General features: G+C 43.1%; 3 protein-coding genes across 3 annotated transcripts in view; 1 reads left to right on the forward strand and 2 right to left on the reverse strand.

Annotated features, from left to right (window-relative positions):
• Positions 1–5,522: 5,522 nt before the first annotated feature.
• Positions 5,523–14,107, reverse strand: fhip2b (FHF complex subunit HOOK interacting protein 2B). The gene is made up of 18 exons (XM_008336412.3): positions 13,908–14,107; positions 13,504–13,582; positions 12,838–12,923; positions 12,674–12,757; positions 12,327–12,431; positions 11,362–11,481; positions 11,112–11,282; positions 10,302–10,501; positions 10,039–10,156; positions 9,092–9,168; positions 8,830–8,986; positions 8,556–8,716; positions 8,317–8,445; positions 8,036–8,126; positions 7,618–7,764; positions 7,379–7,519; positions 6,905–7,005; positions 5,523–6,811 (listed from the first exon to the last, which is right to left on the reverse strand). Exons 1-18 carry the CDS (start codon positions 13,956–13,958, stop codon positions 6,709–6,711), a joined length of 2,121 nt encoding a protein of 706 aa, XP_008334634.1. The 5' UTR covers positions 13,959–14,107; the 3' UTR covers positions 5,523–6,708.
• A 1,399-nt stretch (positions 14,108–15,506) lies between these two features.
• Positions 15,507–22,182, forward strand: LOC103397960 (gelsolin). Its single transcript, XM_008336413.3, has 19 exons — positions 15,507–15,658; positions 16,152–16,348; positions 16,854–17,008; positions 17,109–17,270; positions 17,386–17,445; positions 17,525–17,614; positions 17,719–17,808; positions 17,892–18,024; positions 18,128–18,216; positions 18,301–18,429; positions 18,505–18,591; positions 18,732–18,865; positions 19,244–19,334; positions 19,409–19,579; positions 19,705–19,879; positions 19,976–20,097; positions 20,250–20,327; positions 20,412–20,472; positions 21,108–22,182. The coding sequence occupies exons 2-19, from the start codon at positions 16,159–16,161 to the stop codon at positions 21,272–21,274; spliced, it is 2,184 nt and encodes a 727-aa protein (XP_008334635.1). The 5' UTR covers positions 15,507–15,658; positions 16,152–16,158; the 3' UTR covers positions 21,275–22,182.
• The window catches only part of LOC103398046 (disabled homolog 2-interacting protein-like), a 17,832-nt gene continuing 12,878 nt past the window's right edge, over positions 21,369–26,322 (reverse strand). Inside the window, exons 17-23 of the mRNA XM_017042871.1 lie at positions 26,215–26,315; positions 24,916–25,190; positions 24,220–24,333; positions 24,000–24,122; positions 23,820–23,899; positions 23,642–23,729; positions 21,369–22,877 (exon numbers count right to left, since the gene is read on the reverse strand). Coding sequence (XP_016898360.1) covers positions 22,707–22,877; positions 23,642–23,729; positions 23,820–23,899; positions 24,000–24,122; positions 24,220–24,333; positions 24,916–25,190; positions 26,215–26,315 — 952 coding nt within the window. The 3' untranslated portion in view covers positions 21,369–22,706. The remainder of the gene's footprint in view (positions 22,878–23,641; positions 23,730–23,819; positions 23,900–23,999; positions 24,123–24,219; positions 24,334–24,915; positions 25,191–26,214; positions 26,316–26,322) is intronic.

Consider the following 26,322-nt stretch of genomic DNA (forward strand, 5'->3'; position numbering starts at 1 on the left):
GTCAGTCTTCACAGACAGACAGCTGGGTCCTGGAGACTCTGCTCTCAGTCTCTTGTTCCAATGTCTACAAACACAAACTTGTTTATATTAGTGCTGGTCAACATTAACATTTGTAAAGGAGAACAACCCCATGACCCTCTGTGATTTATCACATAGTTTTGAACAGTGATGGGAATAACTGCGTTAGAATAAACGCTGCTACTAACGGCGTTACTTTTTTCAGTAATGGGTAATCTAACTAATTACTTTATCTATCGTTATAACACCGTTACAGTCACCAACACACCGTTACTGTGCGTTACTGAAGCTACTCATTGAAGCTGTCATCCGACTTGACTCACACAGACACAGGAGCTGCAAATGTGTGTGTTTTTCCATATGGCGGGTGTTTACATGCACACCCAGCACACAGCAGCAGCACACACACACACACACTTTCAGAGATGGTGAATACAGGCACTACTTTAACCTGGTCGAGGCAAAAGGTAAAAATGTACATGTTCAGTGAATGTTATGTCGAAGAGCAAAGAGTTTGTCCACGTCCGGTGTGTAAACAACTCCAATTTAATGATGCACATCTCGACAGCACACGCTTCTACCACGTTGTTAACCAGTGACGTGTGGTCAGGGGAGGCAGTGAAAAAAAGTACATAAAATAAATATTAATATTTTCCACTGATCTGTGTTAAACATGCATTTTCAGTCTGACTCTACACATTTTTGACATTTGATGTCATTTGAGTAAAAATCGCTAAATATGCTTTAACAAATGCATTCAGTTGTTGTTTTTTTTTTATTTACAGAACAAAGATGGAGAAAATAGTTCCGCTCAGTCAACCCAAGTTCAGGTGGGAAAGTGGAAAGTGCCGTTGAGTGAAAACTACCTGGATCTGTTTAGAGGACTTTTGGACTGCGATCGGTTAAAGGTACGACACCTTTCTCGTTGTTGAACTATTTTACCGACAAGAAAAAAAAAACAACAACTTAACTTTTAGGTAACTGTTCAGCTCACATTGTTAAACAGTTTACCTTATACTTGAAGATTGATTCATTTAATTTACACCACAGCGAGTAAAAAGCACTTCATATTGGTAAAATGTTTACTTTTGTGAAGAAGAAAACAGCTGTACCAGTTGTGGTCTGTTGAGGTGCAATAAATTAAAAAACACTTCATATTGGTAAAATGTTTACTTTTGTGAAGAAGAAAACAGCTGTACCAGTTGTGGTCTGTTGAGGTGCAATAAATTAAAACCTCTGTTCAGGTACATGTCTTTGCTTTTCTACTCTACATTTTAAACTAAAAAAAAAAAGGATCGCAATAGTTACTCTCACTGGTAACTAGTTACTTCTATAGTGGAGTAACTCAATTACTAACTCAGTTACTTTTGGGGAGAAGTCACTGGTAACTATAACTTATTTTTTCAAAGTAACGTGCCCAACACTAGTTATGAACAACATTCAACAATGAGTTACAGAGTGACAATTACCCCTTGATCAAAGAGATGGGAGGGGCCTCTGCTTGATGACATTTTATCATTATACATTTTACAATACTAATAACAATGACAACAATAATGATTTTAATAACAATTATTATTATTATGGTTGTCATGATATCATTGTTTACAAACCCACACAGAGTACTATAGTGATTTACTTTACTTGAGTGACCTGAAAGGCGCTTTTTAAATCAAATGTATTATTATTATTATTATTAAAGGGGCATTTAGAAAGCACTAGAAATTTGAGAATCTGACAATTACAGCAGTAGGTATCGCTAGCATATATTGAACATAGATATGTGTTCGCACGTATGTTTGACGAGCGGCTCCGTCACGAGCACATGGCGACACGTCCAGACACTCGACAGCGGACCAAGTGAAAGTCTAGTGCGGACAATGTGCAACGCTTTAATATAATTAACTGCACAAACGCTCTTTTCATATAACACAAACATTACTCAGGATGGGTGAACACTCCGGGAGCTGACGCTGCATTCACTGCACACAGTCAAAACACATCAGCTCCCCTGGAAAATCCCCGAGTAAAACACGGAGAGAGACTGACAGCTGAATGATCGTATATACTGACGGTGACACGATGGTCTGCTCTGTCATATTGGATCTGAATTCACTAAAAACTCACCTCTGTCCTGTCTTTGTTCTGCGCAGTCAAAACGGAGTCCGAGAAAAGATTCGAAATACTTTCACTTTCGAGACTGTTCAAGATGAGGAAAGACGGAATCTTGGGGGCGTTGAACGCACCATATAGTAGCGCACATGCGCACTGTGTTCTTTTCCGTGTGGTTGAAGCCGAGCGCCTAATAGTGAGAGAGCTGGTCTACTCTAGTGGTTTGGAGTACACGGTGGCCAACAACGTTTAAGGTGAAAATAAACCGCTTTCTAATAAAATAAAAGTTGCCTCTGTCTTATTCTACCGCCCCGCTACAATATCAACTAATAACTACTAATTCTGTTCCTTTCTGAGGGAACAGCTGTCACCTGAACTCACATGATCATTATCACTTTATTTATTCATCCTTCAGTTTCAGTCATTTCTCCTTCAGACAACAATTGCAGTATATATTAAATTTCTTGGAGATACTCACCTGGTAGTTTTAAACATTAATTCGTGTTCGTTTTAGATGTCAGGTGTGCTTCACATTAACGCGCTGTCCTTAACTTTTTATGTACTCCGGCGCCCTCTTCTGGCTGGTTGTACTGCTGCAGCTTTATGCTCTCGGTCTGGATTCGCGCCTTTTACACGGCGCTGTTTAATCTGCCATCTTTACTTCTTTATGCTAAAACTATAGATAACAACGCAATTAAAAGAAGGACACAAACCACGGTCGGTTTTCATTAAAAACACCATCTTAATAAAAAAAAAAAACAACAAGTATTCTGGACATTTGTTGAACATTATTTTCTCGTTAATAATTACTTCTTAAGTTAGCAGTGTCACGTCCGAATTAATAACCACGCTGTTTTTATTAAAGTAGCGGTTATCTTACTTGTGTTTTCTTCTTACCTTTTCAACTTGTTCTTATAATATAAACATACAAACATATAAACAAACGACAAATAGTTCTTACGCTTTGAGCTAACATAATATAACGCCACAGGGGTAAAAGATCCTCTACTCAAAATTTGGCCAAGTAAAACAACACAGAACTACATCCAGTTCTCTTCCGGAAGTTATGGAAGTGACAAAAATAAAAGCATGTATAGATATCAAATAATTAAAACATCTTAATATGTAGATATCCGGAATATGCGTACTTTTTGTGACTTTGACGTCTCTGAGCCCGCTAGGTGTGGATAATAGGATCCCGACTCTGGCATAAACAATGACGGAGAATTATGAACAAAGATTCAAGATTCTGGGAAGATAGACTCTTTTTGTTGATTCGAATCTTTGACTCTCGAACAGTAAAATGAACGAGTCGTGAACGAATCTTGAACTAATCATTTAATTCGTTTTACAGCAGGTGGCGCTTTAGCCCTATTGTGGGCGTTGTAAAGAAGGCTGAGGTTCTCCGACACCAAATACTGAAGGCAACATGGTTTGCTTCCGCTGACAAAGTCTACAAAGTACACAAAATGCCATAAGTAATTAAAACCATGCGAAAAGCTAAGAAATAAATACACACCACAATGTGAAGATGAATGAGAGCAAAAAAGACCCGAGCTCTCTGCGAATCTGCGAGAACGAGGCGAAAGATTAGTTCACAGAAAGTGATCCGTTCATAGTGATTAGTTCACAGCAAAAGATTAGTTCACGGCGAAAGATTAGTTCACAGAGAATGATTCGTTCACAGCAAAAGATTAGTTCACGGCGAAAGATTAGTTCACAGAGAATGATTCGTTCACAGCAAAATATTAGTTCAAGGCGAAAGATTAGTTCACAGAGAATGATTCGTTCACAGTAATTTGTTTGCAATGATACATTAGTTCACAGTGAAAGATTAGTTTGCATAGTAATTAGATCGTAGTGAAAGATTAGTTCAAAGTGAAAGATTAGTTAGCAGGTAGTGATAGGTTCGCAGTGAGTGATTCGTGAGTTCAATATGAATAAATATTTAATATGACTCGGGAGTCACGGCTCATACGAAAGATTCGTTCATTTTGAACGAATCACTCGCGAACGACACATCACTATCACTAGTAGACGATCTTTTACCGCTGTGGCGTTATATCGTGTTAGCTCAAAGCGTAAGAACTATTTGTCGTTCATATAAATGAACGACAAATAGTTCTTACGCTTTGAGCTAACACGATATAACGCCACAGCGGTAAAAGATCGTCTACTAGTGATAGTGATGTGTCGTTCGCGAGTGATTCGTTCAAAATGAACGAATCTTTCATGTGAGCCGTGACTCCCGAGTCATATGAAAGATTCGTTCATTTTGAACGAATCACTCGCGAACGACACATCACTATCACTAGTAGACGATCTTTTACCGCTGTGGCGTTATATCGTGTTAGCTCAAAGCGTAAGAACTATTTGTCGTTCATTTATATGTCGTTATAAAAACAAGTTGAAAAGGTAAGAAGAAAACACAAGTAAGATAACCGCTACTTTAATAAAAACAGCGTGGTTATTAATTCGGACGTGACACTGCTAACTTAAGAAGTAATTATTAACGAGAAAATAATGTTCAACAAATGTCCAGAATACTCGTTGTTTTTTGTTTATTTTAATCAAGATGGTGTTTTTAATGAAAACCGAGGTGGTTTGTGGTTTGTTGTTATCTGTAGTTTGAGCATAAAGAAGTAAAGATGGCAGATTAAACAGCTCCGTGTATAAGGCGCGAATCCAGGCCGAGAACATAGTGCTGCAGCAGTACAACCAGCCAGAAGAGGGCGCCTGAGTACATAAAAAAGTTAAGGACAGCGTGAAGCACACCTGACATCTAAAATGAACATTAATGTTCAAAACTACCAGGTGAGTATCTCCAAGAAATTTTATATATACTGTAACTGTTGTCTGAAGGAGAAATGACTGAAACTGAAGGATGAATAAATAAAGTGATAATGATCATGTGAGTTCAGGTGACAGCTGTTCCCTCAGAAAGAAACAGAATCTGTGGTTTGTGTTGCAGTTAGCACCGCAAGCAGCCATTAGTTGATATTGGAGTGGAGCGGTAGAAAAAGACAGAGGCTTTTATTTTATTAGATAGCAATTTCTAATATCAGCACTGATGTTGGCCACCGTGTACTCCAAACCACTAGGAGCAGAACTTGACTACACAGGAAACAAAAGCAACAAACGATTGGAAAAAAAAAAAGGCTTTTCACATTTGATTTGATTCAGTCTGGTTGTCCGGTATCGACCAACTTCTTTGGTTTTAGCCTGTAAAAAAAAAAACATTTCCCGTAGATAAATATATAAATCTGTATAAATGTTTTTAACATTAAGTTATTTGTACCTAAAATGTTTCACAAGGTTCATCTTCAAACACTGACATGGAACATTAGACAGGATTACAGAACCAGGAAGAAAAATCACCGTTCACCTAAAAACAAAGGCACACATTTATGATGTAAAATATAAGTTAAACATTAAACACTAATTAAAGACATGAACTGTTTTAAATTATTATATATTAACAATTCACAATTATTAATGTTTGACATTAAATTAAAAAAACAAAACAAGACAAAATGGTGTGAAACTAAACACACTCTCCTCACGTGCACAAGCAAGGAAACAAATATTACCTTAGTTTAGGTGGGGTGCAAAAGTCTTAGGCAGGTGTGTAAATTTTACTGCATCGCTTGTTTTGTTTTGATTTTTTTTTTATACTTTCCAAAGACACAAGAGGGTGTTATTCTCTGCATTTAAGAAACAGTGGTTAAGACTAGACACACAGGAGCAATTTTTAATGCGCCACTGAGCAGGAAGTGTTGGTACCTGGTCCACCAACACCACAACATGTTAACAGCTAATTTTAGACATTAAACTGTCAAACGTCAAGGGCTTGGATTGTTTTTGTTTTTTTGTTTTAAACCATGTGATCGGTTGCCAATTCGTGCCATGCCCTGCGGGGACATCCAGGCTGCTGGACCTGTTCAGCCAGGGCAGAGGCTGGGTTCCTGGTCACATGGTGGTGAGTTTTGCAAAACGGCTACTTCAAAGAATGAGCTTCTGGCACACCTGCCTAAAGACTTTAGCTCAGCACACGCCATAAACAGTTGTCAAACTGTTGCGTTCAAGTGAAGTCAGTACAGCTGGACGCTGTGTATAAATATATTGCTAAAGAATACAGTAAACAAAGACCTGGGGAGTTTGAATTTAACTTTTTTTTTTTTTTTTTTTTTTGAGGTTTTCTGAAAGGATCAAATAAACATGTTTACCAGTTTCACTAAGACACACCCAGCCAAAGAGAATTTTAGATTTGAATGTTGTCCAAATCTAAAATCCTATCATGCACGTTAGACAAAAAAAAAAAGACTCATAAAATATAAAAGATATTTAAAACATTCAGCAGTTCATCAAATGTTTGGGGCCAAGTCTATTGAATTGCACTGTGAACGTCAAAGCAGCTGTCGTAGAGACTCACGAAATATTTTTCCGTCTCAATAGATCAATCCCATGTTCTCGTCGCACCGGTCGTGGTTTCAGTACCAAACCAGACTGTGGATGCTCTCCACATCTTCACTGGCATCAACGTTGATGACAACTGAGGGTCAGACCCCGGTCGGTGGGTCAGTTCTGGTCCAGGGGCTGCTTGACGAAGGTGATGGCGGCCAGCTCCTTGCAGAACTCCTCCAGGACAATGACTGCTCTGAGCAGGGTGAGGTGTTCCAGCCTAAGGGACAAGGTCACAGGACAATGAAGCGTCCGTGAGGACTTGATGTCTTCGCCGCAGTACTGACGGACAAGAAAGGACGGGGAGAGTTACCCAGTGTCGTAGTCCAGTCCAAGCAGCTGTCTCCTGGTCTTCACTAGTCTGTCAGACACATTAGAAATGTTCTGGATCCTCTGCACCATCTCACCCATCACCTGGGAGACAGACAGAGACAGAGCAGCTGTTAAGTTTAATGTAACATTTCATATAAAGCACGTGTCAAACTCAAGGCCAGGGGGCCAAATCTGATCTGGTTTTGTATGGCCCTGCAGAAGCAAAAAAAAAAAAAAAAAAACCATTTAATAGAGTCCATGCGGTGCAGTTTCTCAACTTGATTTTTTTTTTAATACACAGAGCATTGAACAAATGTAACTTATATAAATAATAATCAATTGCAAAAACATTTAATGTTACGTAGAAGTTACATCTATACAATCTACCCACTGATGTGGCCCCCTGGTTAGAATGAGTATGACACCCCCTGATATAAAGAGAGACAGGACACCAGTGTGTCCCCCGGTGACCCACCCTGATGAGGACAGAGAAGAGTGACCTGGAGCAGGGGGATAGGTGTATGTAGGGGTGCAGCAGGTACTCGTGCAGCAGCGGGTGGTCGAAGGCCGACAGCCTGGAGAGGACGGCCGTCAGCTGCAGGTTCAACTCGTACGGCTGAGAAGACGAGGTGATTGGTAAACACACTTGGACGTGAACGTGAGCTCCTGCTGAGAACGTTACGCTAATCGGACTGGACAGACGGGCGTGTCTACCTGCTCCAGGATACGGCCGAGTCTGTCAAACAGAACTCTGAGGAGGTCTCCCTCGAAGAACTCCTCCCCCTCAGATGAGGGGGCGGCAGGAGGAGGAAGAGCGAGCAACCAATCCCAGGACCGAGAGAGCGACTGACACTGGGTCACCTGAGAAGAGGACAGAGGGACGTCTCACGGCTGCCTCACGTCAACATCACCGAACATGAACATCAAACTAAATATATTAAATGTATGTGTTGGTGTTTCTTATGTTTTTGCTGTCCTCGGACGTGTGTGTGTGTGTTATGGTTGACTCTTGCAAAAATATTGAACTACAAACATTCTAGCAGACGCAGTAAGCACTACATATATGTTTATATATGTACATGTACAGTACACATATGCCAGTGTTCGAGTGTGTTTGTGAGTGTGTTCTCACCAGTGTATGAGCATCATGAACATATGACTCGTATCCTCCCTCCTTTATCAGCTGAGCCGATCGAACCTGGACAGGAACGAGGCAGAGGAAACTGTGCGCACACACATACATGCGCGCACACAAATCCTATGACACCCTTCATCACACAGTAACACACTGCATTCCAATCAAATCAATATTCTAAAGTTCTTCTCAATTCACTTTGGACCCCCGCACCTTATGTTTATCCCAAATTCTGTTTAATGATTAAACCCCAGACACTGTCAAGGGGTTTCTGTCACCTGTTGATGACATCAGCCGGTGACCCGGGTCCAGAGAGGGGAGGAGGGGAAGGAGGAGGAGGAGGAGGATGAAGGGTCTGGATGTTGGAGAAGAGGTTGTCTGTGAAGAAGGGGTCGTCCTCGAGGTCACTGAGGTCAGAGGACACAGGTGAGATCACGTGATGACAACAACAACAATGACAGGCGTCAAAGGTCAATGACGGCCGTGTGTGGACAGTAGATAATGTGCTGGGACGTACTCGCTCTCCTCACTGTCTTCAGCGCCTCTGTTGTCCACACCAGAAGACTGTGGAGACAAATAGGTCCGCCTCTGCAGATAGTCCAACACCAGGACGTTCAGAATGTCCCTGTGTGGCTTCTGTAGTAACTCCTCCAGCAGAGACAGAGACGCCATGCTGATCTGAGGAAGGACATGGGGACAAGAGTATTTGAACCAAGTACCGGCTCAGATACAGTCAGTGGACAGCGGACAGGGGTCTGTGTCTAGAGCAGACTAGCAGGGCCTGGACTCACCTGGTCTGAGATGTGGTCGCAGCGCTCCAACAGCAGGCGTGTCACCGTCTGCGTCCTCAACAGGAAGTGGACCAGTTGGTCCAACAGAGAGGCGGACTGGACCAGTCTGACCACGGCACAGAGCATGGAGGTGGAGAGCCAGATGATCTGCTCAGACCTGGAACGGAGACAGAAGCGGAGATGGGTACGAGACAGACCAACGTTCACGTCCGCCAACGTGGGACACCAACCAGTCAACACCACACGAGGGAAGAAAACTCACGTGTGAAGCAACTGAGGCTTGATGACGTCCGACAGCCACATGTGATGAATACAACGGGCGATCTTCGCTGACAACGCCTGTTGATGACATGTGACGACTACAGGTATTACGACGGTACTCTGAGTGAATCTGGACACAATCGTTCAACAAACATCCGGAGAAAAACAAAGAGAAGAGAAGCCGGTGCTGAGGCCTCACCGACGCTAATACTTTTGTACTTTGAATCTTGAATATTCATAAGTATGTTAGAATATGTGTTGCCTCGTTACACAAGGATCTTGTTGTTGATCCATTGTAAAATAATTATTTTCAGGGTCGTGGGGGAGGAAAGGGAGGAGAGTGACCACAGCGAGGCGGGGTTACACCCTGGACAGTTGACACGTGAGCTGACCTGACTCACCGACTGACCAACTACAATAAAAATAAAAAAAATAATAAAAAATTCATTTAAACTTTTTCCTGAGTTGAGTTTCCTTTTTTTAAATTGCGCTGCCGTGACACAGCGGTCCAACCATTGTTATCCACAGGGACACTGGTTATGACGCACACGATGAGAGTCGCCACAGACACCCGGGTGAGCTCCGAGGAGACGTGGACAGAAAATGCGAGGACACTTCAAAATGAATACAGAAAACAGTACACTTTTATACTGTAGTTTTTGTTGTTGTTATATCTTTATAGATACTTTTATATATACATATTATTTTATCATTTTGCTGTCGTTGTTTTACTTTTAATTACATTAACTTTTAATTTGTAATTTAATTAATTACAAAAAACATGCCTGGAGCGCTAAAAATGTTTTCCTTTGAAGAGACATGGATCAAAAACGTCGTTATTTGTTGATAAAAATTGCGTAGGTCGTCGACCAACAGACGGTGATAAAACTTCAACAGGCGTTTGGACATGAGAATGAGAAAGAAGTGCTACAGCAGGGGGGGGGGTACCTGCGGTGACTCTCTGAGCATGTGATCCAGGAAGTCAAACCAGCGGAAGAAGTCGGTCACGTGATCAGCATCGGACGACGCCGGGCTGAGGTCGGAGCTGCAATGAGAGAACTGAGAACTGGAGAGAGAGAGAGAGAGAGAGAGTGGGGGGGACAATGTTCTTCAAATTCTTCAAATACTACTGTTACTGCACTGTATTTTACTCTTCTTGTTGTCACATGACCTCAGACATTAGCTCGTGACTCATTTAACTGCCTTTATACCTCCACGTCGTGTGTGGCCAGCTCTGCACCTGTCCAGGGTCCAGGCCCTCCAGCGGCAGCGCGGAGTACAGCTCCAGCAGTCTCCCCACCAGCAGCTCCCCCAGCAGGGTCTGACTGGACAGGATGTCCCCCGAGGGTCCAGACTGGAGACCTGACAGCAGCAGGAGACCCTCATAGGCCTTCAGACAAATGGGGCCCTTCTGTAGTAATGGAGAAAATGAGGAAAGTGGTGAAAATAAAATGTTTATTTATTTAAAATAAACATCATTATTATTCTAGTATTGTGTTTCTTTGTTTAAATCTATTTCTGTTTATTGTTATTTTGTTGTTTTTGGAGGGATGTTCACTACAGCAGGGGGCTCCGGACACTCAAATAAATACATTTTAAAAATCATATTTTTTGTCTGACATTATTATACATCCATTTTTATCCACTTATCCGTTTCCAGGTCGCGCGGGCACCAGTCGCCACCCAAATCACACTGCACCATACCAACCCCCCCCCGAACCTTCCTGCGGGTGGTGAGTCCACTGGAAGGTACCAACCGCCCTAACCGGGATTCGATCTTGGGGTTCCACACCAATGACAGAGACATTGCCTCTGGGCCAAAGCGCCACTCTGACATTATTATTTGATGTTTATTTTGCAATCTAGTTGCAGGCCGGATTGGATGGTTCGGCGCGCCAGATTGGGCCGGCGGGCCCCCAGTTGATAATCACTGCTCCACAGTGTGTTGTTTAATCGTGACTTTTCACGTTCGCTCTTTTAATACACGTGTGGTTTTAGTGCACATTTCCATCATGGCTGACCTGACTCTTGGTGAGCTGCAGCAGAGCCAGGAGCAGACTGTTCTCTGATTGGCCAGAGCCGACGAGCGAAGATTTCCTTTGCGGCGTCGTCTCTGCTTCGTGGTTGGCCGCTTGCGTGCTGGGCAGCGACTGATCGGAGCCTGCAGTTTTGGTCGGTGATTCATGCGGAATCTGACGAGAAAAGACATTTGATGAAGTTCCCACAAAAGCACTTCCTCCAGGTGCTGCGGTGACAACGAACTTCTGCTACCTCTAAAACGTATCTTAGCATGTCTGAGTCCTGCTTGACTTTGGAGCAGATGACTAACAGGAACTGAGCTTCTTCCTTCTCTGCCTGGGAACCAGGAAGTCCACAGAGACGGATCAGCTTCTGTGGAGGTGAAGAGTTGGACATTTTTGACTTGATGTTGATGAACTACCACAGCTGATTCACTGGGGAATGATCAACAAAGTCTGACACGATGAAATTTAGTTCTGGTGGTGTAAAAAAAAAAAAAAAATCGAGTCTGAGACTAGGATCACACCTGGACTACAGTTACATCGGTGAAAAATAAACAATATTCCCTCAAACCTATAATATCGCAATACATCGCAATAAATCGTATAGTTGCCTCTGTATCGCGATACGTATCGTATCACAAGGCTCTGTTCAGTTCAGGCTGAAAATCGATACGAGATGTGAGACGAGGGTTGGCAAAAAATACAGAAAAAAAATACTATTTAAAGTTGAACTTCACTGATCCCGCGTTGGGAAATTCATTTTACTTATTTTGAATTTTAATCATTTTATTATGTTGTCGGTATTTAAACTTCTTGATAGACATTTACAGTTAGCAATGTCTATCATTTAAAATATTGTTTGCCAATTTGGAAAATTCTTGCAGTAACAGCAGGTCTGCTGTTAAAAAGGCTGCCCCCTGCAGGCGCCAAGCATGTGGTTCCTCTCGAAATCGAACCCAGGACTCTCTACTCTCCACTTCCGAGGCCGGCGTGCTAACCGCTACACTATAATATCATTTATCTTGATTTGTCTGATCAAATTTAGTTTTAATTTTTTTTTTTTTTTAAATATAAAAATTAATCACTTGAATCAGAGTTAACGAGCAGGTTGAGACCCAGCAGCTTTAACACAAAAGACAGTTGTCTTCGTCCTCGGTGACAAACACCAAACTAACTATCAGTTATCAGTTATCAGTATGAGTTGGTCATGATTACCTGCACAGGCCTGTAGACGGTAACCAGGTGCAGCAGAGGTTTCTGCATCTGATTCAACAACCTAGAGAAGAACAACAGGACCTGCTGGGACATCCCTGGAGGATACTGAGAGGGAGGGGGAGAAAAACACAAACAAGGGAGGTGGGAGGGAGGGAGGGAATAAGCGAGGGAGGCAGGGAGAATGAGAAGGCAGCAGGGACGGAATGTCAGGATGTGCATCCGACGAGTCGAAACCCGCCGTGGTCTGAGTGGTGGTTTGTGAGTTTACCAGCGCCTCGCCCTGTTTTATTTTTTTATTTTCTTTATATAACATGGTCAAAAATGTAGTACAGGATTAAACTTGTTACCTGAGCTTTTCCCAGCGTGCACAGAGTCTCCAGTATTTTGTGCTGGATCAAGTACTCCAGACAGGCTCCGGTCTCCTCGGCAGTCTGCGTTAGGCAAAGATCATTACATTAACACCGCTGCCACTGCACTGTAGTAATACTGCATGTACGTGTACAGTGGATACCTGTTGCTTCTCCTCATACACTAATATGTCCAACATCTGCCTGAGACACCAGGGGATGTCTGTCTGTTTGACAGGACGATTGTCGTCTGCAAACACAAACATTTGTCCGTTTTGTATATATACAGTATATACACACACACAAAATATATATCCATATATATGGATAAATATATACATATATGTGTATATACATTTATGTGCATAGACATATACTGCATATATTTATACATGTATACATAAATATATATTTATACATATATGTATACATAAAATATATATACATATATGGATAAATATACACATTTCTATATACATTTATGTGTATACACATACTGTATATTTATAGATGTATACGTAAATATATATACGTATATGTATAATTATATATATTTATACATATATCTATACATAAAATATATATACATATATGTATAAATATATAGACATATATGTATACATTTATGAGTATATATATATAAACATCTCTTCAACTGTGTATTGGTAGGTGGGTGAAAAAAAGCCAGTATTTTATAAATAAACTTGAGAACGATACACTGTACTGACCGAAGTAGATTAGCTCAAAATATACTTTTTTCTGTTATTTCACAACAGCAGGTTACTGTGTGGCAAATGCTAATACTGTACACATTACTGTACACGTTTTACCTGTTGTTGTCATGTAATATGTGGTTATTGACTTCCAGTGATCCACAAATGATTGCAACAGGTCCACACCGGGCTCTCTCTGGAGGACAGACAGTTTGAAAAGCAGCAACAACAACAACAACAACAACAACAACAACAACAACAACAACGTACAGGTGAGACAAAATAAATGGAAGACAGGTAAAGAAAGCAGACCGGAAATTGCGTCTATATTGAGTCAAAACAACAAGTTTTTATTGCGTCGTTCTCTGTTGAAACTCATGTTGGAACCAGTATGAATTTCGGCTCCTTACTTACACACAGACAAAGGGACACTCTGTCCCCGCACCTTCCCCCAACACCGTGACAGAAGTTTAACTCATGACAGAAGCTACGTGGAGCTAACTGTGCTAATGTCTACTCACCGTCTCCAGCGCTTGCAGCAGCATGCTAGTTAGCTTATTGAAGGCGTCCATTACCACTAGAATTCGCCGACAACGGCTGGCCGTTATCCTGTTTAATTTCGGATAAGTTTAACCTAGTTATTAGGTTATAACTGCTTTACATGTTGACATGAGCACAAGAGTTAGTAACAGCTGAGCTGTTTTCTGTCAAAATAAAAAACACACACACGATATACTGTTTCAAAATAAAATACAGACGAAGGGAATGTGATCGTTTCCGGGTACGATTACAATCCCTCAAACACGGCAGATTATTGTTCTCGTTCTTGTTCGTCTTCCTCTTGTTATTCCCCATTTCATTCTGTTCTACATCAGACAATTAAAGGTGTGTCTTGTAGGAATTTTTAACGTTGGCCTGTCATGAAGAACACCAGTTTTTTAAGGTTTAGAATCCAAGGTCCTTTAGCTTAGCCGTAGTTTTTCAGATTTTTCAAAAAAATAGCAGTCATGTTTTTAAAATAATGTTATTATCTTTTTTTATCAGCATTATTTAATGGATAAAGTAAACAGATGACAAAATGTGTCAAGCGAAGGTTAGGGATCAGAACTAGACGAGTTTAGAGGATTTAGACCCAACTGGAAACTTCTCTACTACCAAGGCCACCTCTTAAAACATTTAACATTCACCAGAATTTTGTTGCCCGAACATGTTTTGGTTTTGTATTTTTATTTGTGCGAGGCATGATTTTTCAAAATGCTTCGCTGCAATTTTATTGGCTAACGTTTGGTAAAAGAAATGGCAATCGTTTCGGCTTAAACTTGTCGTGGCAGAGCACCGTGACATCTCCCTGGAACAAGAAGAGGCAGCTCCCTGGATATGTTCAAACTTTTAACATTTTTATTACACTCTCCGGGTGTTTTCATGAAGAAAACACAGTACTTATAATATATAATATATAAATGTTTGTTAGATATTTATTATGATTTATTCATATTTAATGAAATAATAATAAAATATCCTAAACATGAAGTGTTTATTTTATTGTTTTCAAAAGTCATCAAGAGGGCAGGATTGGACACTCTGGTGGGCCGTTTTTGGCCTGTGGGCCGCATGTTTGTCAACCCCTGGTCAATGTTCATATCCAGGACTCTGGTGTGGCTTTTTAATTAACATGTTTTTCTTTGCCCACAATTAATAATTCTTTCTTTTTACTGTTACATCATTTGGTTTTTAGGTTGTTTTTTTGTTGTTTTCTTTTGTAAATATCAATACATTAAACGCCGATTCACATTTCATTGTTATTACATAAGTGTAACGACATTAAGATTTGCGTCGTCTCCAGCACAATTTGAAAAAAGTAAATAAATAAATAAAATAAAATAAAAAACAGTACACAGTTAAATGAAGAGAGAATCAATTCAGCTTTTTTTCAAATTTAGCAACAAAAAAAAAAGGGAAGAATGAGATGACGCTTGTGTTATATATTAATGTGATGTGACAGAAATAGGTGTGGGAGGGTGGGGGGGGTGAACTCCCCAGAACAAACTCCCATGCCTGTGGCCACAACAGCAACAGCAGCAACAGCCCTGTGTGGATCAGTCTGTGGGTGTGGTGTCTCTGAACCTGTTGTGCCACAGACCTGGGTGGGAGGTGTTTGAGCAGCAGGTATAAAGTTACCTGCTGCCCCTCCCCTGATTGTCAGTCTAAGGTGGAGCTCAGCTGTCGCTCGTCTGTCGTTTTCCGTTTTCCGTTTTCCGTCTGAACTGAAAAGGTAAGTGTTGGCATTTTTTTTTGGTGATCTTTTTCTCTTCCTTCTATTTTCTTTTGTTTTCTCTTCATCCTCCCTCATCATCTCTATGCACTTTTAGATGAGCGAACTTGAAGCTGTGACGCAGTTGGGTTTGAGTTTCCAGTGTTGATTGATTGGTTTTACTTAAGGATTTCGTGACTTCACTTTTGTTTGATTGTCCGTGTTCACCGTCATTCATGAAACAGGATAACGGCACATGGGGGGGGTCCATAAAAGTATGAACCTCTTCAAAATGTGGCTAGGAGGCATGCACAAAATAATCAGGTCTGGGAGAGCTGTTCCTGCTGCATGTGACACATTCACTGCCTCTGGGGTTTTTTGGTATTTTCTGATGTCAATGAAAGTGTTAAATGTCCTAGTTTTGTATAGAAGGGTGGGTCCCTTCCTGTTTGGCAGCCAGCTGATACCAATTGTGCCCAGCCTATTTTTTAAAAATTTACTCCTTCCCTTTTAGGAACATCATGGTGTCCCACCCAGAGTTTGAGCGTGCGGGCAAAGAGGCCGGGCTGCAGGTGTGGAGAGTGGAGAAAATGGATCTGGTTCCTGTTCCTCAGGCCCTGCAGGGAGGCTTTTACTGTGGGGATTCTTACCTGGTTCTCTGCACCAAAAAGGCCGGACGAAAAATGCAGTTCGATCTGCACTACTGGCTAGGTAACAGAATACACCATGTACTGCAAAACATCTGTATTTTATTTTAAATATAATAATAATAATAATAATAAAATTAATTTACTGCTATTTGTATTTTTTATATTTTATTATTATTACTTGATTACCTGATTACTTTTATTTATTTATTTTTATTGAAAAACATTTTGTAACCAAGGGTCATGTGATGGCACTCATGGACCAAATAAGTGGTAATAATAATCTATTTAAGGGAATCATTGGCCACAGAATTCACTGTGGGATAAATTTGTGAAGAAATGATCAGACGGTCCCTTAATGAGGCCAGGGAGCGGAGTCACTTTCAGGTCTTTTGAGATTTCCTTACAACCTTGGCCAATTAAATGCAGCAACTCCCAAGTCTGTATAACTTTTAAAGTGAAAAACACTCCCTCAGACAACAAAGCAGACAGAAAACATATGTTTTTTGTTTAATTTCTGAAGAACACTGATGCACCTGAAGTCAAACATTGACCCGACCAATTTTCAGGTTGCGAGTGTTCCCAAGATGAGCGTGCAGCTGCGGCCATCCTTACAATCCAGCTAGACAACTTCCTGAATGGGCTTCCGGTCCAGTACCGCGAAGTCCAGGGTCACGAGTCCACTGTCTTTTGTGGATACTTCAAATGTGGGCTCAAGTACATGGTAAAGATAACCACGTATGACCAATACACACTGGTTGCTGCGACACAGCTGTTGACTTCTCACTCTTTGACCTGAGCAACATCACTAATTTTCTCCACAGAAAGGGGGCGTGGCTTCAGGGTTCAAACACGTTGTGACCAATGATGCGGACGTCAAAAGGCTGTTGCACGTCAAAGGGCGACGTACTATCAGAGCAACAGAGGTTGCCGTTTCCTGGGAGAGTTTTAATCACGGAGATACTTTCATTCTGGACCTGGGAAAGGTGAGATGTTAAAGACATATGTACATAAGACCTGAGCAGACTGTAGTCGAGGGTGACGGAGTGATGACGGAGGCTAGCCAAGTGTTTCTGACGATGTTTTCCCATCCTTCTTCAGCATATCATTCAATGGTCCGGTGAGAAAACCAACCCCTTTGAAAGGATGAAGGCCACGATGGTGAGTAACGCAAAGAAAATACGATTTCCCTTTTGGTGACATCACATCACCTCAGAAGATCTGGTCTACGGCCTGACAGGTGTCCAGAGGCATCCGGGACGATGAGCGATGTGGGCGAGCTGAGCTAGAGATGTGTGTCGAGGGTTCAGAGCCAGCCAACATGTTTGAGGTGATGGCACACCATGTCACATGATGTTGAAAGATTTGAAATGTATCTTACATGACCACAAATATTTCACCCCGCTACTCTGGACCACATCAAATCGTCTTTAGGTCCTTGGAGAAAAGCCAGAGCTTAGTGAAGCCAGCGATGATGACACCAAGACGGACACCTCCAACAGGAAGGTGGCTAAGCTATACAAGGTAAGGGAGGGGCCACCGAAGTGTTCACAGCGTAATATGAAGCCACAGCCAAAAAAAAATGTGTTCCACTGTTTGTCCTGAAGGTGTCTAATGCAAGCGGAGACCTTGAGGTGACACTGGTGTCACAGGAGAACCCGTTTTCTCAGGATTCTTTGATTTCCAGTGACTGTTTCATCGTCGATGTTGGATCCAACGGACAAATCTATGTTTGGAAAGGTGCAACATTGAACCTTTAAAAAAAAAAAAAAAAAAAAAAAAGAGAACCTCATCGGAAACCCAGTTTAGACTGACCCACACTTGGGTGTTTGCGTGTACACAGGTAAAGATGCTAACACCGAGGAGCGCGAAGCTGTCCTGAAGAGTGCGGAGCATTTCATTCAGAAGATGAATTACCCAGAATACACAGAGGTACAAAACCACGATTTATCTTTATCGGTTTTGATCCCGATTACCTCCCCTAACCCGCTAACTCTCCCCTCCACTTACCTACAGGTCCAGGTCCTTCCTGAACATGCCGAGACTCCGCTCTTCAAACAGTTCTTTAACAACTGGACAGACCCTGAAGACACTGTGGGCCTGGGGAAGCCCTACATCAGCAACACCATTGCAAAGATCGAGAAGGTACAGCAGGAAAGATAAAGTTCAGACTAAGAGATTTCCAAAGATCAGACCAACCTAACTCATCATCTTGGACAGGTGGTGTTTGACGCGGCTTCACTCCACGACTCCGAGGCTATGGCCGCACAGTACGGTATGGTGGACAAAGGAAACGGAGAGAAAAAGGTGAGGCGGGGGAAATGGGGACATGCTGAAAAATGAACAAATTAAGAATAAATTCTGTCTACTGGAGTTTCTGTCTGAGACCCTCCCCTCTTCTCCCCCCACGGCAATCCCGCCCCTCCCCTACCAATGTTTGTTTGCAGATTTGGCGTATTGAAGGATCGGATAAAGTTCCAGTGGATAAAACAGCCTTTGGTCAGTTCTATGGAGGCGACAGTTACATCATCCTGTATACGTATCGGCACGGCTGCCAGGACGGTCAAATCATCTATATGTGGTAATAATATATTGCAATATATGGACATTTACTTGCTGCTTTGACATGCGAAACCTCAAAAGTGACAAACAAAACATCCAATATATCCATTGTCTACTGTTTAGTATTTTCCAGCGCTCCCAATTCCAGCGTTCACCAGTAGAGGGCAGTGTAATCCCTGTGTAGTTCACCAGTCTATTACAAATCTAATTCCTCTGGTATCAAGCTAAAAAATCTACCAAAAAGTTTTGACTATTTGCTTGACAAGAATACTTAACCTCAGTACTACGGTACTGATACTTACCTCGAAAGAGTTGCTGTACTGTATACAGGCAGTACACGTTCCTTGACAGCGATGCGTGAAGCAGAACACCCTTTTTTGTCTCCCTGTCCATGCAGGCAAGGAGCTGAGTCCAGTCAGACTGAGGTTGCAGCGTCAGCCATCTTGGCAATCCAAATGGATGACAAACTAGGAGGTGGCGCCGTGCAGGTGCTCACAGCTCATTTACCACTGGATCCATTTCCTTAGTTCAGACTCTGACTGTCACACGGTTTGGTCCGCAGGTTCGTGTGGTCCAGGGAAAAGAGCCTGATCACCTCATGAGCCTCTTCAAGGACAAACCAATGATCATTTACAAAGGTGGGACGTCCAGAGAGGGTGGGCAGACAAAGGCAGCCGATGTCCGCTTGTTCCAGATCCGCTCCAATGCAGCCGGTGACACCAGAGCTGTGGAGGTGAGGTTGAGATCTGTGTGGATTATACTGCAGTACCATAGGCTGACATGTGGGCTGTAGACTGTAGTCTGATCCCAGTGTTGGTCGAGTGGAACTGTTTCCAGCTGAGTCGTGTCTGTCTGCAGGTGAATCCCACAGCATCAGGCCTGAACTCCAGTGACGTCTTCGTCCTGGTCTCCCCTGGTGGATCCTGGGAGTGGAGGGGGCAGCTGAGTACCCAAGTTGAGGTTAAGGGCGCCAAGCACCTGGCTGACATCCTGAAGGTGTCTCCTAAAACACTGGAGGAAGGGAAGGAGACAGGTGGGTGGAGAAGGTGCTGGTGTAGTCCGAGAGTGTTCTGATGTTAAACATAATCCTGACCAATCACCGCCACGCTCCCGGTGTGCATGTTCACAGATGCATTCTGGGAAGTTCTGGGAGGAAAGCAGGACTACTGCCATGTCCCTCGTTCCAAGAACAAGATGGAGGATTTCCCCCCTCGTTTGTTTGCCTGCTCCAACAAAACTGGAAACTTCCTGGTTCGTCCCACTGCTCAAATGTTTATCTAAAAAGCTACATTTGAAACGATAAGCAAAACTGAACTTCCTTTGAATCTGATGATGAAATCAACGACTCCACCACATTCAACAACGTTACACTTAATTAAATGATTGACTTTATCTGTGTCCAGATGGAGGAGGTGCCAGGCGAGCTGACGCAGGACGACCTTGCGCCTGATGATGTCATGATCCTGGACACCTGTGACCAGGTGAAAACTGGCGCGATGACTTGACAGTCCCAGATTCTTTCTACTTCCCTGGCACCATGACTGACTTGTCTTGTGCTCATGCAGGTGTTTGTTTGGATTGGAAACATGGCCCACGAGGAGGAGAAAAAGGAAGCTGTGTCCTCAGGTGAGGAAATGGAAAAACAGAAGTCATTGCTGCTGCCGCTATATAGTTTATTAACATTCGAGGAAAACCTTGTGTTCAGAATAACTCGTGATTCGATGCAGACTTCCCACGTCTTCCAGACGTTCTGGTAGATTTCGTACATAAACCGCAGCTCCTTGTTGTTGAGCAAGTCAAATAAAATAACCCACAATCCCAAGAAAACGAACAAGAATCAACATAAGGCAGAGATAGTGTACACCAGTGTTTCCCAAACTTTTTTCTGGGGACCTATATTTTAAAAGTCACAAACCTACAACCCAAGTTAATAGACATTATTCGTAAACTCCTGGGAAACATTAGCCCCCCCCGCCCAAAAAAAAAACAACTCTTGCGACCCACCAGAGGGTCGTGACCCAGTCTTTGGGAAACAATGGTGTGCACCAACGGTCCATAAGTTCAACTAAAATGCAGTCTTGACTGACGGCTGCGATCACATGACCGCACAAGTGAAAACTGTTGCCGCACTTCAACACAAATTTGCAGCCAGACATTTGTGATGTCAGATTGGGTGTCACGGCCCCACAGTTGGGAACCACTGTTCTGGACTGTAGTAGTTGATCCACGGTGATACCAAATGTTGTTTGTTTCTTGTCTAGCTGTGCGCTACATAAACAGTGACCCAGTGAAAAGGGACTCCGGCACTGCCATAGTGATGGTGAAACAGGGATCTGAACCACCAACCTTCACTGGCTGGTTCCTGGGTTGGAGCCGTGAGTACTGGACAGTGGACCCAATGGAGCAATGCTGCTTTAAAAAAAAGTGATGTAACTTCTCATGAAATGCTAAGTTTCACTGGCCAAATAAAGGAAACCTGTTCGTCTATTTGTCGTTCAGGGAGTCTGTCAATCACACGGTTCAATAGTGTAACAGTTTATTGAAGCATCTCTTTATAAATACTGATATTGATAAATACAATAAGAGGATCTGTAACAGAAAGTTTCTCATAAATGCAGAAAAGAGACAGAAGCCACAGTGAACACAGCAGAGGACGGAGTTCAGTCTGTACAGGACAACATACTGGGGGGTGTGTGTGTGTGTGTGTGTGAGTGGGTGTGTGCGAGTGCTCGTGTGTGTGTGTGGGTGTGTTTTCACAAACTATTCATCACAATTTTTTTTAGAGTTTTACTGTTCTACAATAAAATCTGATGTTTACATTAAAATCAGCAGATTTGCCTGAAACAACACAAACTAACACCTGACGCTCGGTCCTAAAAAAGGTTGTTTGCAGACACGCTGCCCTGACTTTGGGTCACATAATTGCTATTGTTCCATTAACTCACCACCTAAAGATAAAGAATCCTAAAAAAGTATACGGTTGGAGTTGATTCATGTGCATGTGGGGCAGCAGGGTCCATATACACAAGACTTGGGGCGGGGGGAACCCCAGGGCCATGTACTGGGATTGTTTCCGTTTCTGCCGCTGCCACCAGGGTTGAGTTACGGTTGAGGTTTGGTCGCTTCATTTGTTTAGACTGGGGGTTTGTTAGAGTTAAGGTTAATTCAAATTCAAATTCAAACTGCCAGCTGGCGTCCACCTACGAGGACTAGCATATGACTAGCATGCTCACAGGCTGCTAGCGGGGGCACAAGAACAAAGCTGAATATTGCCACAAGTTCCTGGAGTTGTTGGAGTCGCAACAGAGCCTAGTACAACCACACTTCAAAAAAAAACAAAAACCTGAATTCATCTGTCGGTCAACGGCTACGTTCAGAAAGAGTTGGCGGTCAACCGCTGTACACGTGCTGTTCACACATGCCCAACCTTATCATAGTCATGGTTCAGATCGTAAACACAACAAGTTCCATCTCTTTCCGGTAAACGGAGTTTGATCGAACCGGGCCACGTAAACCGATGGGCGTTCCCATAGGTAGCTTTTAACAGGAAGTACCAGAAAGAACCACCACGTGATGTCACAAGCCGTGGCATGTTCACAGAGGAAGAAACATGCAAAAAACAAAACAGCAACTGAGGAGTAAACCTGGCAGCAAAGAGAGTCAAGTCACATCTGTCGTTATAGGAGTTGGTGGTAGAATAACAGGTCGGTGGTAATTACAAGCTTGACTGGTTTGACTTTGACCGGATTTTTTTTTTTAAAGTGTGATCGACGAGTTAGCCTCGTCTCCAACCACGTCTTACATGCACTTAAGCCACTCCCTCTCCCAGCAGTCAGAGCCAATCGCAGCTCGTCAGCGGCTCAGCAGTTACCAGAGTTGCGGAACTCCCCGTTCTCAGTTATCTGCAGGGACGAGGTGTTGCTGGGAGATAGGCCGTTCCTCTGTGACGTCACGGCGTATCGTTCCTTCAGCTGAGTCAGAGCGGCCATCAGACGAGTGTTGGCGGCATCCAGGCTCGCTATTCTCTTCTCCTGAAATGGGGACAGGTTAGACAGACAGAGACTTGGACAGTGAGGTGTCTTCCACATCAGGGTGAGATTGTGAAAAAAGTTCACAGTTTTTCAGAGACGGTACGTGAAGTAAACGGCCATTTTTACTAGCTGAAATTTCCTCTGGAAAATATTACCAGATGAACGAGAGGAATTTTTGCCCAATAATAAAAGGCTTCTTGGACCTGAAGCTGTTAAACCAGAGGTGTCAAACTCATTTTGGTTCACAGGCCGCATACAACCTCATTAGATGTCAAGTGGGCCGGACCAGTACAATTAAAACACAATTTTCCCCCTTTGTTTTCATGCAAAGAACAAGTATATTAGATATTTTTTTTATATTTAATGAAATATAATTATATAAAACCAAACCTGAACATGAAATGTTTGTATCGTGGTATTTGTCTTTGCTTTCAAAATTCATCAAGCGGGCCAGTTTGAACACTCTTGTGGGCCGGTTAGGCCTGCAGCCCGTATTTTTGACATCCCTGTGTTGAACAGTGAAATAAATGAATGTTTACAAGACGATCCCTGGTTGTGGGTTCACTTTCGTTTGTATGTCCTGAATTGTTTATTTTCTCTCTACACTGGTGAACTGTCCATTATTATACCCCGCCCCCATCACCTCCCTGTACCTGGAAAGAAGTAGATTTTCTTTTAATTACATTGGAGAAAGGCTAAACACCGAATAAAAATGATCACATTTGCAGACGATGGTATGATTGTAAAGTTAGGAAACAAGGAACCTGTGCTTCTATGATCTTCTGTTTGGAGTCGACCACAGCCTGCATGTCAGAGTGGTCCTTCTTCAGCTCCTCCTCCACTGCCATCAACCTGCCACCAACGGGCGATCAAATCAGACCAGTTAAACACACACATTAACACAAGGGTCGATCAGGTCGCCGGGCCGACAGGTCTACCCACCTGCTGATGATGCTGTTCATCTGGAGGTCCTTGTCGTCCTGCAGTCTCCTCAGTCTGCTCTCCGTGTCCTCCAGCCGAGCCTTAAACACAAACCCTGATGACATCAGCATTTCCGCGCCATCGCGCACGTCAGCGGGGGGGGGCAACAGTCGCTGACGGTCGAAATTAAATGTATCACACCTGGTACTCCTGCAGCATACGCTGGTTCTGCTGATCCTGGACCATCAGACGGGCTTCACACTCCTCCTGTCGCAGGGCTGCGACTCGCAACTTCTCCTGCAGCATCGCAATCTCCTGCTGGTACTGTGGTCACAAACGGAAAGACAGTCGGACACAGTGAGGTCTGCACTATCAGCAGAAAAAAAAGAGACCAATGTCAGCAGGACCAGCGGTTTTTTACTTTTTCAATGAGAACTTCGTCGTGACGATCGTCCTCTGTTTCACCGTACGATGAGGCCGAGTTCATGTTGAGCAACCAGGCTGCAGTACGATCCAACGCACAGGGAGAGGGAGCCTGAAGACACACACACACACACACATACGCCACCTGCATGAATATTTGATACAGTGCTGTAGAATATTGAAATATCGTGAAACGAAATATCGCAATATTTCAGTGTATCCATATTTTCTTGCAACCCTAGCCTCTACAGCCGGATATGGGATCAAAACCTGCAACCATTGATTGTAAACCCAAGCCATTAACATGCCAAGCCTTGGATTTGAATGATTGTCTGTGACTGTATGAGCGCCACCTGTTGTCTAGTTCAGTGTTTCCCAAACTTTTTTTCTGGGGATCCATATTTTAAAAGTCAAAAACCTTCTTGACCAAAGTCAATAGACATCATTTCGTAAACTCCTGCGAAACATGATGCGAGACGACCCAAAAAAAGAATCTCTTGTGACCCACCTGAGGGTCGCGACCCAGTCTTTGGGAAACAATGGTCTAGTTCACTAACGGTACAACTCACAGTGAGGTACTTTAAGACTAAAGTACCTCACTACTTCAACTCATCGGGCACTCACTGCACTGTGCAACACTGACCCCTGTGGAGCAAAGCTCACTTGCAGGTGACCGTGGCTACAGACTCGTTACCTTGGCAGCGGATCGCTTCTCCGGACTGTCTCCTTTGGACGAGGACGATGTCTGTCTGAGTCGTGTCTGGCCGCTGCTGGGCCAATCCGGACTTGATGACATCATGCTGCCAGAGGCGGGGCGAGGAGGGTAGGCGGAGCTGCCAGCAGCCCCGCTAAGCATGCTGGGAGGTGTACGTCCTCGAGGAGGTCCCGGTGGTGCAGAGTTGGGTGGAGGTGGTTGATCAATGCGTCTCTGAGGCCCTGATGAGTTCTGACGAGGCGGGGCGGAGACGCCTGAGGGGGTGAGGAATAAATCAAGAAAAAGGTCAGAGTTTGGTTTTTTTTTTTGCTTTGAAAAACGTTCTCTCTGGAGGTGGTAGGAAATTTAAACCTGTTCAGATTCAGTTTATAAACACTTGACTGTTTGAGTGAGAACACAAGTTGTCTGTGAGTCACAGACCTGGAAACTATTTTTAATGGTTTGCAAAGATTTGGAAAGAGACTGGTCCCGACATCATCCACAGAGAGAGAGAGCATATTTATGTTTCTGTTCCCTAAGAACATACTAAACATACATTGTACGATTCTAGCCCATTTTTGACCCGATTTTTGAGACGCTCGGCCCGATTTCCCATTTCATCAGGTGTCTTTTTCCGTACAGTGTACAGGGGGTAACGAGGGCCGATTATCTGTATCTGAACCACTGTCGGACGGTCGGAAGAATTTCTGACATGTCAAAAATTTTGGTCGGCCGACAAATTCTTTCGTGCAGTGGAAGCAGAGCCCCGAGCCGACCGGAGCATTTCTCCCTCAGTGCGCCTGCGCAAAGTGATAGTAACCATGGCGAGGCGTCGGTGACATGAAAATATGGAGGCGAGATTGATAGGGCTGTGGCACCGTCCACAATAAACGTAATAAATAAACAATAAACGTACTGTCCACGTTTATTCTTTATTCTTTTTTGAATTGTCAGCGCACAGTATCGCTGCAATCATAATGACAGCCTTCTTCTTATGGATTAGCATGTTGCTAATAACCAGCGTTGGAGCTTTCAAATAAATCTTTATTGACAGCTGTCAGTAGACAGGACAGTCAGCAGGGGGCGATGGGCCGTTTTCACCCACACAGTGTGAGCTCTCTGGTCGTGTTCGCTGATCGGACCGTGCAGTGTGAGTACATAAATCGTGAGCTTTGTCCGTATCACTTGTACAGTGTGTGATGGTATATCATACAGTGTATGCCTGCCCTAAAAAAGCACCTAAATATCTGTATTATATCTAAAGTTTTTCAAATGACGTCATCACTAATGGAGTCTGACCTGCCGGAGCCTCAGTCAGCGACAGAGCTCGTCTCGAGTATTCCTCTCCGCTGCTGCTGCTCGACATGGCTGAAGTTCTCTCTCCCCGCTCTCCGCATCCAAGTCCCA

The sequence above is a fragment of the Cynoglossus semilaevis genome, chromosome Z (assembly GCF_000523025.1).
Source record: "Cynoglossus semilaevis isolate Cse_v1.0 chromosome Z, Cse_v1.0, whole genome shotgun sequence".
NCBI classification, from domain to species: domain Eukaryota; kingdom Metazoa; phylum Chordata; class Actinopteri; order Pleuronectiformes; family Cynoglossidae; genus Cynoglossus; species Cynoglossus semilaevis.

Bases quoted from the DNA above. Each gene is read 5' to 3' on its own strand.
- LOC103397960 (XM_008336413.3), top strand. From the start codon at position 16,159: ATGGTGTCCCACCCAGAGTTTGAGCGTGCGGGCAAAGAGGCCGGGCTG. The intron at 17,615-17,718 runs GTGATGGCACAC...AATCGTCTTTAG, and splicing joins AGCCAGCCAACATGTTTGAG to GTCCTTGGAGAAAAGCCAGA. The intron at 19,335-19,408 runs GTGCTCACAGCT...TTTGGTCCGCAG, and splicing joins TAGGAGGTGGCGCCGTGCAG to GTTCGTGTGGTCCAGGGAAA.
- fhip2b (XM_008336412.3), bottom strand. From the start codon at position 13,958: ATGGACGCCTTCAATAAGCTAACTAGCATGCTGCTGCAAGCGCTGGAG. The intron at 10,157-10,301 runs GTATAAAGGCAG...CTCTCTCTCCAG, and splicing joins TGGCCACACACGACGTGGAG to TTCTCAGTTCTCTCATTGCA. The intron at 8,717-8,829 runs GTGAGTCCAGGC...GTCCTTCCTCAG, and splicing joins GCGACCACATCTCAGACCAG to ATCAGCATGGCGTCTCTGTC.